Raw genomic sequence first — 14,424 nt, forward strand, 5'->3', positions numbered from 1 at the left:
TAGAGCCATTAAACATCCTATGAAGACTTACCTGAAAGATGTGGGGGATGAGGGTGTAGTAGTGTTCGTGTTGGTCTTTATTAAACTTCTGCAGGTAGGACAGATACTCGTTCTTACTGTCATCAGCTATTTGATGCCTTATTTGAGCCTGCTGTTTAGCCTGAGAGAGAGAGAGAGAGAGAGAGAGAGAGAGAGAGAGATTGTGAGGGAAGTACTATAAGAAGGTTTGCCCTTAAAAGCCCAGCATCCTTTGTGCCACTGCGGGGTCACGCTGTAAAGTACAATTAAAAGCCACAAACAGTACAAAAAAAACCTAACAAACATGTACACCGGTATCCAACAGCACATAATACCACATCTGACTTCCATTGTGGCATAAAAATGTGGACTGATGCTGATCTACCAGACAGGACGAGTGCAGCTGCACATACAGAGACGTCTCTCACGGGGCGCCATCCACAGATCTGTCCAAATGTGCGGAAACTGGAAACACTTTAACACGCCAGACACAAAACCACCAGCTCAAAAAAAGAATCACACAGTATCACATTATTTCATGCAGCCTATTTTGAGCAACAAGGCTATTTTACAAAGCAAAATGTTCCAGCAGGCCACGTTAATTAAAAGGAAAGTTTGATTAAAAAAAAAACAAAAAAAAAAACCCAAATATATACATATACAGAATTTTCCTCTTACTCCAAATGTAGTTAGTTTTGCACTGGAGCTACGAGGCTAACGTGCTAACAAGCGAGGCTACAGCAAGACTATTTGAGATTACTACGTTTACTCCAGACTCCAGTCAAAAAAAATTCAATTTTCCATTTAAAACACAGCACATACAGAGAGAGAAAAAAACTCGTTCAGAAAACTCAGTTTGTGATCTCACATCTGATATGAAATTACTAGTAGAGGATAAATATATGCTAATCAGAAGCTTTTAGCCACATTATCGGTATGCTAAGATAGTTACCCAGCTAACATAGCTAAATGGCATGAAGAGAATCCTGGGAGCCAGTATTTTGACAGGTTCAGTTACTGAGATTATGGAGATGCAATCTGAGACTCAATATTGAAACTTCAAATGCGAGCCAGTTTACAAACATTGAACTAGCTGTCTAGTTGTGTGCTAATGTTAAACAGAGTTCAACACGGTAATCTTCTACACTAGCAACTAGCAATGTTAATAAACACAGAATGAATGGTTCCGTGTCAAGAATTACATAGTGTTGGTGAACTAATGTCTCCTCTTCCTCTGCTCAGTGTGGTATAGACATACAGGACTGGATTTTTTATGGAGTAATACTAGAGTGTGTTATAGAAGATAGCCTGATGCTAAACTGGTAAAAGCTGTATACTTCCAGTACTTGTTAGCTATGATGACAGCGTAGCTTCTGCGCAAAACTAAAGAAGTTCAGACACCAAACATGTTTTGTCTGGTCGACTACATTTGAGGTAAGGGGTGAAACTGTGTAAATTTAATTTTTTGTCAACGTGCTGCTGTAATACATACTAGGGCTGCTAAAGTACTAAAGTAGTCGACATAATGGACTAGCTTGATGATGAAATTTCACTGACATGGATTTTTTTTTTCAGTCGACGTGTTGTTTACTTAACCAGCAACGAAAATGAGTTGTTAACTGTGGTCAGAGACGTCCCTAGGAACTGATCATCAAAATAACTTCCTTCTGAAATAAACCGCTAAAATAAGGGGATGATATTTCTAAATAGCAGTTACACTGGCAGTGTGATTTTTTAATTTAATTTTATTTATCATTTCTTCATGATCTTCATTATACATTAACATACTTTAGGCTCGTGTCATCCAGCTGTGAAGCTTGCTTTGTAAATTAGGATACTGATGCATAGAGAGGATGTCTAAAGGATCCACCATTACAGACCCAATTCTTTAAACCTCCAGAGAACCTTTTAAAAGTAGCAGCGCAAAGTATAGCAGCAGAAAAAAAAGAGCAAGAAATTGAATTAGGAGCAGTTAAGGACTGCAACGGAAAAGATACGCTGTACCTGTATTCATTATAACATACACGGAACACACACACACACACACACACACACACACACACACACACATACCAATAAGACAAGGTCAATACGGTAGTCAAGAAACGAATCACTTTAACATGTTTCAGCACACAGATTCATTCAGCATGCACACTTACAGAGCACAAACACCGAGGCACACAGCACAGAAAATGGACAGGAATTGGCCGTCTGTTCTCAGAGCAACTCTTTCGCATTATGTACCATTTCTTTGGCTTAATTTGATAAATTGTATATCAGACAAATGTAATGTGCTAAACAGTGGTTATAATAACCACATAGGCATTTGTTTGCTTGCACCAGTGGCCAGAGGGACGTACTGTAATACAGCAACAGGGCCAGAGATTTGGACAAACAGAAATAATTTTGCGACAGACATTTTATGTAGACGTTGAGGTCTATGGGCGTACACTAAACAGATTAACAATTCCCCACAGACAGAGACGACTCGTGGTTATAAACCTACCTTGAGTGAACACCGCTTTGAGCCATGTTAAAAAGACAAAAACAGAGTCGATTAGTGTCAGAGCACTTTGTGGCGTAGAGCAGAAAGTCAGAAATATGCGCATGGGTCAGCCGAATGGCATGAACTACACCTGGGATTCGGCCCGGTCACAGATCACAGATAGACTGCACATTCAGAGATTTCTGTAATAAATCTAAGCCTATAACATTATATCTGTAATGTCCAAGATTTAAGTAAAGGCAGCAACTTGGCAGATGGTTAATAGAATTGCAAACTAATTGCACTACAGCAAAATAATTTAATATCAATAATGGGATACATTTTAGGTACATTAGTTGTTCCATTTCACGAACCACTATGAAATGCAATGGACCGAACAGGTAGTTTATTTAACGCTACACTGTTGAGTGTCCTGGTATTTACTGCCAGTGTGAATCAGTTCAGTCGTATGAATCAAAAGGACTCATGACATGGGCTGTAAAACTGTCCACAGCTCGTTAGGCTCCAACAACTGTCCAATTTCCCTGCAGGAAAGTATGGCATACCTCCAGAGGAGACGCTGTGGTTAGTGGGCGGAGGCGCAAGACTCTTTAAGATGCAGTGGAAGGGTTCTTAAAAAATGCTGAGCACATCACTGACACGCATCCATCCCAAACGCACTGCAGAGACCCAGGGCTGGGATGCAGAGAACAAGCAGGAGAAAAAAAAGAGTTAGCCGGAACTGGACCTACCTTCTCCACATCGGCTTTGGTCACGTTAATGTCGGCGTCCATCTTGTCAAAGTAATGCTGGGCACGGTCGGCTTCTTTGCAGTCTCTCTCAAACCGACGTTTGCTCTGCAAGTGACCGGTAATAGGGTTCCTTATTAGTGCAGGACGAAGACTGATATTTCAAGTTGCTCATTTTGTCAAAGTGTTCTTTAGTATTAAAGAACTAGTTTGTAATTTTAAAGCCCTCTGCTGACTGCCAAGCAAATTGCAGTTGCAACAGTCATGCCTTCCTGTTTCACCCAGTTGGCCCCAATCCCTACTTCTTAAGCTGCATTTTAGGCAAAAGCAGTGAAGCTAAGCCGCTCTGCCTCGACTGGGGTGGAACTAACGTCCAGCCAGAAATATGAAAACATACGTCTAAAAAGAAACCAATTAGAACAACTGGGTTGCAATAGTGTTAATCACAGTTTTAATACAGGGTCTTTAAAATGATATGCTTATTATACTGTAGGTTTAAAAAGAATTTTTAAAAAAAAATTACAAATAGCACCTTTAAACCCAAATAAACCACATCCTGGCTAACATTAACTGTCAGTGGTGTATCACTATCAACTCTAAAATATAGAAATAATTCACAGAAACACTATCAATAAGGCTAATGGAGCTTGAATCTTTAATCGAAACGCTTCATTATTTATTATTATTTATTATCTCTGGTAATTAGATGCACATTTCTCATCTAACTTAGCTGTTGGACTAGTTTTAACTCACCGACTCCAGCTGTTTCCAGGAGTTCTCGATATGCTGCTGAGCTCTGCGACCATCATGGAAATGCTGCAGGAGGAGAATCATAACATTGTGCGTGGAGTCATCAACAGCATCATACTGTATGTTTACAATGATAAACCTTTTTATTTCACATAAAAAGGTGAAATAAAGGTGAAATAAAACCCCCCATTAACATCCATCCATCCATTTTCTTTACCACTTGTCCTACTGGGTCATGGGGGGCCTGGAGCCTATCCCAGGGGGCATTGGGCACAAGGCGGAGGACATCCTGGACGAGGTGCCAAGCCATCGCAAGGCACAATCACACACACATTCACACATCCATTCATACACTACGGACACACATGCCAATCAGCCTACAATGCATGTCTTTGGACTGCTGGAGGAAACCGGAGTATCCGTGGAAAACCCCCACAGCACGGAGAGAACATGCAAACTCCGCACACGCAGGGCCGTGGTGGGAATCGAACCCCCAACCCTGTGTGAGGCAAACGTGCTAACCACTAAGCCACCATGTCCCCCCCGTAACAGTGCAATTAAATCCAGAGATAAAATTCAAAATGAAAATGGGGAGTCTGGAACATTTATTATTGCTGTAAATAATAAGTACCTGTGGGGAATTTTAATGTGGTAAAAGCTGCCAGCTAGCGATCTACAAGATGACGAACAAGTGTGATGGCGTCAATGGAGGTATTAGCATGAAAAGTGGAACCTCGGGAGTGTACGTATAAGGAGGTGAGAGAGCTGGACAGACAAAACACTAAACCACTGCTGCTTTAGCACTGCTGACCGCACCGGTAACTGGACCGTCTTAACTGTTTGTTTGGGGGGAGTTGGGAATCCAAAACCCAAGTTAACTCCTATATAGAAGTGAATATTATATATATTGTGTTATTTAATGAATATTAATGAATATGTATATGTTATGATATATGAAGATTATGTTATTATAGATATTGTAGTTTATGAAAAGTCATTGTTTGTAATACTTACCTCTAGAAGAACATGGAGGAGTCCATGTGGGTGGAGCTTCCAGATTAAAAGCCAGGCCTGTTCATTTGTGTAAAGGAGGGCTGGAGTTTGGAGTTTGGAGTTGTAGTGCGAGTATATGGTGTATTTACCTTGCTGCACTGCTGTATTATAAGTGCTGTAGTGTATATATTTTTGTATAGTTTTCCTCCATTTTCCCCATTTCCCCTATATGGCAAAATTTTTTGGGCCTTCATGTAGATGTACATATTTTTGTGCACATTTGGTGGACTGTAAATAGGAGCACTGTCAATAAAACACCTTTGCACAAGAGTGCTATCGCGGCCTTGCCATCAATTTTCTTGTGCGGGATAATTTTTCCATCACGCCTCGTCACAATTGCCCTCTAGTTTGACATGAATTCCCACTTCTACCAATATCTGCAGGTAGTTGAATTGCATTGGGTAATGTAGTGAAAATGTGAAGAGGTGAAGAGATTGAAACAAAACAAAAAATCGACTCAAATGATAAAACAAATCTAAAGCCACCGAAGATCACATAAAGATTATTATGCAAGTCGTTCAGAGTGGATTTTACCTTTAAAAAGTGACTCATCTATTTCATGACACAGCAAACAAAAGCACTGTGCGGTCTGATCTATACCAGAAAAGACTGCAGTCTTTTAGAAACCAAGCTGATCAGATGAAATGTGAACCTGATGAATCAGCCAACACAGTATGGCCACAAAAATGTACTGTATTCCTCCCAAAACAAAATGCTCACCACTCACAAACTTCTCATTGTATCAAAAAACATTTGCTTAGGCCACCCGAGGTCACGGTGACGTGAATATCACGTCATGACTGACTCACTCCCACTCATAGGATGCCATTACACACAGTATGAAAAATACATAAAGACCACTTTCTTTTAGAAAGCCAGTCAGACATGAAAGGCAGACGAAAGCTCATCAGGGCGGAAAAACGATCTGCTCTACATTTTGTTCAGTTCATGCGTGGTCATGTCTGCTCCTATTGTGTTAGTTCCAGTCATTTGGCTGTGACAGAGGCCTCGCAGGCCCAGTTAAGAAGGAGGGGCATCTTATTCCTGTACCCACTCCACTGACCCCAATACATGACCCACATTCAGCTCCAGCCTGCTCTACCGTAAAATCATCCACAGCGTAATAACATATTTCACATTCCTCATCCAGGGATTTACAGGAGCTGGGGAGCAGAGGACAGATTTCTCCACAGGTGGGAATCCTGTTCTTGGATACCCGTAAAAATGTTCAAGGATGAATAATGATAATAAAAATCTCCCTGGATCAGGGGTTTGATCACGGATCAGGGGTTTGATTAAGTTTTTTGATGACCTTTTTTTGATAATTTGACTGCCTTATAAACAAAAATAAAGCTTTCTTTCATTACTTATCATACATGTGGCTAAAGGTTTCCAGGTAAAACATCACCCACAAATCCTAGATGTGATAGGTTGAACACATGGTGCATGTTTAGCCAAGGAGCTTATGCACAGCTCATACATAATGCTCTCTAAATCAATCTATAGGGAGGTACAGAGAAAGTATATAATTAACCGGGAATAGTCATGCAGCGACACACCGATCAGCCAAAACATTAAAACCACCTGCCTAATTATTGTTTAGGTCACAGTTTGTTTGTGCTTTCGGTGGTGGACAGGGGTCAGCATGGGCACTCTGACTGGTCTTTGGCAACGGAGCCCCATACACAGCAAGCTCTGATGCACTGTGTGTTCTGACACCTTTTTATCATAGCCAGCATGAACTTTTTCAGCAATTTGTTCTGCAGTAGCTCTTCTGTGAGATCGGAACAGACGGGCTAGCCTTCACTCCCCATGTGCATCAATGAGCCTTGGGCGCCCATGACCCTGTCACCAGTTGTCTTTCCTTGGACCACTTATGGTAGGTACTAACCACTGCATACCGGGAACACCCCACAAGACCTGCTGTTTTGGAGATGCTCTGACCCAGTCGTCTAGCCATCATAATTTGGCCCTTGTCAAAGTCACTCAGATCCTTACTGCTTCCAACACATCAACTTTGAGAATGGACTGTTCACTTGCTGCCTAATATATCCCACCCCTTGACAGGTGCCATTGTACAAGGTAATCAATGTTATTCACTTCACCTGTCAGTGCTTTTAAAGTTATGACTGATCGGTGTACATTGGCCATATATTAGACTCCTATTAAATGTTTATTTCAAAGCTTGTCTTTCTTTTATGTTACATGTTACATTTGACAGCAAAGGAAAAAAAAAATATTTTCTTCCTTTTAAGGCTTAAAAACAAGAGCTTGTGTAAATTTATTTATTTATTTTTTTTAAAGGCGGTGATTTAGATGCTATTGAAAAACGCAGCCTCAGACACGTCTACCGAAGAAAAATCGGGCAACCTCGGAGGCATACAGTAACTATACACAGGAATCATCTACCCCAGATGAATGAACAAATAAATACGTTTTTAGGGTTTGAGGGTTAATCTAAAGTCAAGCAAAACAAAAAGTAATCAAGTTGTTGGCCAACGTTTTGGCTATGAAAAGTCGTGTTCTGTCCTTGCATCACACCTAGAAGGTATTTTTCCACTTTGGCTAGTGTGAATGCATGTACTAGGCAGAAGAGTTATATGACATCTTTGTGCTGCACCTCGTTTGTTCCACATACCTTCGTGTTCCTGATTTCACACCGTCAAGTTTAACCATAGCTACATACCAACTGAATACTTGTCCACCGTTCAGCTACAAATAAATAAAAATAAAAAAACGAATAGCCTAGATATAAAATCTGTTTGCGGCAGGAACGAAGGATACCGATTCGTCCACTCTGACTGAATAATAAATTGTTTGACTTGGTTGTTCCAACGACAAAAAAAGCAGAGAAGCACCTACTGTACACTTTTATCCTTATGTACAAACTGGAAGCAGTCCCAAACCTACAAACATCTTCACCCTTCCCCAATAAAGTGGTGTTCTTCCAGTCAGATTTTGATCTTTGTCGAATTTGCACACTTAAAATAATACCATTGAAATATTTTTGTTGTTGTTTTTAAAAAATTTCCCAGTTTCCGTGCACATACCGCTTTCCGTTCGGCTTTCAGCTCCTGGATATAGCGCACCAGCTCTGAGATGATCTGTGTTGAGAGGTTCTCTGCGATGACCTCGTGCTGCCCGGCGTAGTCATTCAGCTCGTTCAGCGTCATCAGAAACGCTCTGCAGGAGGTGTACCTGACCATATGTGCAAACACAAGACAACAAGCATTACACCGATTATTACTCTGAAAGCACCATGTTCTTAGCATTCCTAACACACCTGCGAGCCAAAAAAAACAATCGAGTGGTGTTTTTAAATATTAAATTACATTAAATGTAATGGATTACATTTCTACTGCCCACTATGGACTTAACTTAGCTACAATGCTGGTGAACTGAGATGCAGGTATACGTACTTGTACTCGTCCTCTTCTCTGGAGTTCTTCTTGGGCTGATATTTCTTAGAGAGGTTTCTATAAGAAGAGCAAAACTTTCAGAAGCAAATCAATATGATGTAATTGTGGGTGCATCGTTAAATTTCGTACTAACGTCATTTCGTACTAACACTTTTTTAAATGTTAAACATTAATTTAAGACGTGGCATATTTTTTTTAACCAAAATTTTAAAAAAGAACGCTTTCATTTTAAGTAAAAAAAAAGAAAAGAAGTGCTGCTATAGGAAAATAATCAATAACTGGATGGTATTATGTGGCCTGATACGAAGCAAACTCACTGTTACCACCCTGAAGTCGATCATTTTCCAATAACCGCATGCTCTGAAGTGTTTTATTTCTCTTATACCACAGTAATTCACCAATGTTTCCATTTTTATTTACTAAAGAAGAACATGTCATGCTTTTAATTTATCCATTTATAGTTACATTTAATGTTGTGAAATGTCCTACAATTTAGTTGTTGTTATGATATGTTAAACTATAGCAGCTATAAACAGTCGTTCCCTCACCACCCTCTCCTCTTTTTCTCTCGAAGTTAATAAGACCGAGAAACTGCAAACCCCTCCATCCTGAAGACTTTGGCATGTTAGAAACTTAAAGGAACAGCTTTACCTGACTGTTACAAAGTGCTCACATTGGAGACGCCTTCCAGAAATGCTTAGAGAAGACTTCAGCATATCACCCAGTTTTCACACCCGTTTAAAAATTTATTTTTTTTTTAAAGTAGATTGTCTGCCATACAAGTCCCTAAGTAAGTCCTTACTTCAAAAAAAAAAAGAATAAGAATATTAGAACCAGTACAATAATATAAACCTGACCTTAACTATTGTCCAAGCTGCTGTTATAGGAAATTATCAGCACCTTCTGACCAATCAGAATCCAGCATTAAACAGTGCTATGGTTTAATGTGGCTTAACATAGAGAAACTGATTTTTTGTCTTTGGTATTTTCTTTCACCCTTCCACCCTCTGCATATTTTATTTATGAAAGACCAATTAAAGCAATCGTGTCCTGGGAAGCAAACAAAGCCCACTAGTGTCTCCACCATAATGAGGTCTTTATCATGTGAGAGCTCTAATTCATAAAGCTGACGTTTGTTTGTGTGATGATTCGAGTCGACTTGACACACACTAGCACCATGACTGTGATTAATTCAAGTAAATGTGAAAAGTGGATACAAGGCACTCATGGATATAATAAAGTGTATTGCTGCTGCCGCCCTGTCCCTCACTCGCGCCTCTCGTCTGCAGCTCTGTCTATCCACCCCCCCCTCTCTTTTCGTCTCGCTTGCTCTCTATCGCTGCGTCCCTCTCACCCTCTCTCTCTTCGCACACACACACCCAGCTGTACCTCCCCATAGGCTGACGTGTTGCTAGGCAGATCGCCATCTTGCAGCTCCTTGTCAAAGCCATGCGGATGCTGCCGTTTATTGTCTCCTTACCACCTCACCGAAGGACCAAAAAGCGTTCTCGATGTTCTGCAGGCGTTCAATGGCGCGATAGGAATAAACAAACAAACGCACAGACCCTCAGTATAATAACAACTATCCTGTGGCCTTTTAAACAGCCATTATTCCTGAGCTGGAGGCAGGTCGATGCCGTTTGTCTGCTAACAAGCGCATTGTGTCAGATAAATCTCCACTCATTTAGGGAGCTGAATAAAAGGCTTGAGGGAGGCGTTGTGAATTAAGCCTTTCTCTCAACTGAAGGCGCGCACAAAAACACTCTGGCAGACTTCATAGAAATAACAAAGCACTGACTGACAGGCAGCTATAAAAAGCAGATTTCCTTGTGTGCACACGTGCGCGCGTGCGCGCGTGTGTGTGTATGTGTGTGTGTGTGTGTCTTCACCGGCTAACACAACCTGAAAAAACCACAGACAGGACCAAACCAGCAAAAACAGCACTGGACTATCAGGATATGGGTCAACGCCATAGCAACTCACGTAACCACGATGATGTAGTGCAAACGTGTCCATTTGAATATGTTGCAAAAAAAGTAAATAATCAGCAAGTAATGTTTGTGTGTAAAGGCGCAAAGATTTAACAAGACTAATTAGTCATGATAAAAGGTGCTGAACATCCTTTAAGAATTTGCTAACACATTTTTTTTTTTAAAGATAAATATGTTAATGTTAAAGCGTTGACTAAGACCAATCAGACTTAGGTAACAGTATAAATGTTATTACCTCAATTCAGTGTAGGGCTGCTTTTTATGGATGGAAATAGGATACTGTGCTACACATTGTGATTACAATAAACCTTGCAACTGACTGTAAAACTACATCATGTCACAAGTTGTAACTGCATTAATTTGATCATAAATCATGGGTCATGCTAGTTCAATTTTTAGAACAGTCAAACTCCTCATAGAATACAATAGAAATTGTGTTTTGAGTGCTCATTTCTATATGGACACTCCAATAAGACCAATATTTTGGCAAGAATTAATAAGAAAAATATAATCTTATGTATTGTAGATCTTAATGCTGCTGTAATCATAAAGACAGGAAACTGGGCTCATCCCAGGACTCTTATTCACTTATTCACATATAGTTCTGTTTGTCTATATAGTATACAGTTGTACAAGAGAAATGATTTATAATAGTCCCACTACCTAGAGTCACCCGAAAGAGGACAAACTCCCTTTTGAGTTTGGCTCCTCTCAAGGTTTTTTCCTGGCCCCTGTCGCCTCTGGCTTGCTCATTAGAGATCTAAATCTATATTCAGATTTCTCTAAAGTTTTGTGACAATTTCTATTGTTAAAAGTGCAATACTATAGTAACGTTACCTTGAATGGGATATTGTGCAGCCCTAACTCAAAGCGTATTAAGTGTACCAGGGCATTTTCAAGCTTTCAATTACAAAAACCTGAACAAACGAGCACTTAGACAATTAGACTCAGTCAAAAGGCGGAGCTTTGACCAAAACACAAACATTCAGCTAATCACAATAAATCAGTCAATGCGATTTAGAATTAGTTATAGTACAGTAATAGGGATGCTCCGATCGATCGGTATCGGCCGATAATCACATTCTATGACTCGATCGGTAGTCTCTAAATTTGGCCGATCTCACGAACCGATCGCAATTTGATGACGTGAGACGCGAGGATGTAAAACACATGATGACATTAAACTTTAGCGCTGCAGTCATGTCATCACCAGTGTGGAATTATTATGAGGTCTCAGGAAACATGAAAAATTTGCCATTTGCCGTGTATTTTTAAAGGCCTATTAAAATGTTCATTGTAAAATGAATATTTGTTGTGCTTATTTATTTGATTCTCAATTAAAACAACGATCTACAACATTACTGAAAATAATATAAGCAAGGGAACATCTGTGGTATTACTTTATCTGAAAAATAAAAAACGTTAACAGTGACGATCAACAGAAACTTACATATCACTTATATAAAGCTCGAACGATCGGGATCGGTATCGGCCAATCATGATGACAAGGAATCGGTAATCGGTATTGGCTGCAAAAATCCTGATCGGAGCATCGCTATACACTAAGTGTTGTGCATTCAGCACACCACAAGAGCCTCTGATAGGTCAGAGCTCCCTTGTTAGAAATTCTGATTGGTCAGAGCACCCTCAGTGGAACTTCTGATTGGTCAGAGCACCCTCAGTGGAACTTCTGATTGTTCAGAGCACCCTCAGTGGAACTTCTGATTGGTCAGAGCACCCTCAGTGGAACTTCTGATTGGTCAGAGAAATCTTATTCGGAATTCTGATTGTTCAGATCACCCTCATTGGGAATTCTGATTATTAAAAGCACCCTCACTGGGAATTCTGATTGTTCAGAGCACCCTCATGGGAATTCTGATTATTCAGAGCACCGTCATTAGGAATTTTAATTGGCCATAACACCCTTGTTAGAAATTCTGGTTGTTCAGATCACCCTCATTAGGAATTATCCTTGCTCTGAGCACCCTCATTAGGAATTATCCTTGTTCTGAGCATCCTCGTTAGTAATTGTGATTGGCCATAGCGCCCTCATTAAAAATTCTGGTTGATCAGAGCACCCTCATTAGGAATTCTGATTGTCTGGAGCACCCTTATTAGGAATTCAAATTGTTCAAAACAGCCTCATTGGGACTTTTGATTCATCAGAGCACACTCACTGGGAATTCTGATTGGTCAGAGCACCATCATGAGGAGTTCTGACTGGTCAAGAAAAACTGGACGCAGTGTATAAGCTACTAACAGGAACAGACTGATTTTGTGTTTATCTCTCCTAAGGGGATTTGTCTGTACATTTCTTTTTATTATAACTGTCTACAGCGAATGCTGTTTCAGTTTGCTTTCACATGCCTGATTTTTCAGGTCCTCATACAACAAGCTGAAAATCAAATCTTGCATGCTGAGAAGAGTGTTTACAGTGACATACAATCTTCTCGTACCTTATTTGCTTGGCGTAGTTCAGCTCGATTTCGGATCTCTCCTTGACAAACTTGGTGTAGCGCTCCACAAACTCAATGCCCCACTGCGTGTGCTTCTCCAAGTTATCAAACTGATCCTGAGGTAGGGGAAAAGAGAGGAGAATTTCTGAGAGCTGCAGATTCTTTCCATCCAAGGCTTTTACACACACAAACTAAAATAGCTCAAATAAATGCATGAAACTGTATAAAGTCTGAACAAGTTCATTTAACTTAATTACAGATGTACTAATGCTGGGGATGTTAACGTGCGTGATCATATGAATTGATAATAACAAATTGTGTTTGTATGGAAATGTTCATATAATGAACACTTTTCAGTTAAGGTATGAAGCTGTAGTTCTACTCACTTTAAGAGGTCATTAGGTCACAGCTCCCTTTTTAGCTCTATTCCACAGTGTAGTCATATTATATTAGGCTAAACGTTTATTCTGTGCCCCAAATTAGACATCCTCACTATAATAACGGCAGCATGTTTGTTATTAGTTTGGTGCAAAGGCACAGCAGTTACCATGTTTCGTATGATGTAACCGTGTACATGTAAGTTTCCTCTGGATTGTCCGATTTCCTCCCACCTTCCAACAACATACATTAGGTAGGTGCATTAGCTACTCCAAAGGTGTGAATGTGTGTGGATGGTGTGTTGATGGTGTATTCCCACCTCGTACCCAGTGTACCCAGGACAGGTTCCGGATTCACTGTGACCCTTACCAGGATAAAACACTCACTAAAGACGAATGAATATATGACTCTCTGCTATTACACAAATGGACCACCTGTCTGTGTGTGTGTAAACATGAGTAAATATGTTTTCTGTTGTGTGTGAAAGCTGCCACCTCATCATTTCTCAGCATGACTGGTGTGCTAAGTGCTCACTCCAGATCATGCAGTTGCCCAATAAGGCTCGATGTTGCGCATTGGACGGCTAAGACTCTAAGGAGCGATGAAGCACAGTTTTTACTCATGGATGAGTCTGTTCAACAGAATTTAAATCAGCTAGTGTTTTGCAATCTCAGCACATATCAAAACAAGCGATAAGATAAAACTGAAGCTATTGCTAAAGCAAGGAATCACGGGACAGAGCTCATTACCCAATATACATTATACAGTAGATAATAAATAAAGGTTTCACAGAAAAATTTAACATTACACTAACAGTTCCATCCTTAATACTTCTTCAGTCAGTTACTAACTCTGGGGGAACCTTTAAAGGTTCTATGTAGAACCATACAACAAAAGGTTCCATGTTGAGTCTCTTCAGAAAGCTAGAATCATTACCCATCCCAAGAACCCTTGATTAATATTTTTTTTTGTGTGCAAGGGAATAAAGAAGGGAATAAAGAAGAGTACAACTGTGCTGTAAACCATATGGACCAGAGGTATGAAAAAATCCAATTATAATTATTTAAAAATTAAAAAATAAATACAATTATTTGCACTTTTATTGACTTAAAAAAAATTATGATG

General features: G+C 39.9%; 1 protein-coding gene across 2 annotated transcripts in view; it reads right to left on the minus strand.

Annotated features, from left to right (window-relative positions):
• Positions 1-14,424, minus strand: part of fnbp1a (formin binding protein 1a) — a 32,112-nt gene that overhangs the window by 15,508 nt on the left and 2,180 nt on the right. Inside the window, exons 1-10 of one of the 2 annotated variants that reach the window (XM_053625560.1) lie at positions 13,794-13,838; positions 13,619-13,663; positions 13,469-13,532; positions 12,922-13,037; positions 8,475-8,531; positions 8,106-8,253; positions 4,006-4,068; positions 3,256-3,360; positions 2,525-2,539; positions 32-160 (exon numbers count right to left, since the gene is read on the minus strand). In XM_053625560.1, the coding sequence (XP_053481535.1) occupies positions 32-160; positions 2,525-2,539; positions 3,256-3,360; positions 4,006-4,068; positions 8,106-8,253; positions 8,475-8,531; positions 12,922-13,037; positions 13,469-13,532; positions 13,619-13,663; positions 13,794-13,801 (750 nt within the window). In that variant the 5' untranslated portion in view covers positions 13,802-13,838. Of the gene's footprint in view, positions 1-31; positions 161-2,524; positions 2,540-3,255; positions 3,361-4,005; positions 4,069-8,105; positions 8,254-8,474; positions 8,532-12,921; positions 13,038-13,468; positions 13,533-13,618; positions 13,664-13,793; positions 13,839-14,424 lie in introns of those variants that run through there. The other variant, XM_053625561.1, reaches the window with a different exon arrangement.

The sequence above is a fragment of the Ictalurus furcatus genome, chromosome 5 (genome assembly GCF_023375685.1).
Source record: "Ictalurus furcatus strain D&B chromosome 5, Billie_1.0, whole genome shotgun sequence".
Taxonomy (NCBI): Eukaryota; Metazoa; Chordata; class Actinopteri; order Siluriformes; family Ictaluridae; genus Ictalurus; species Ictalurus furcatus.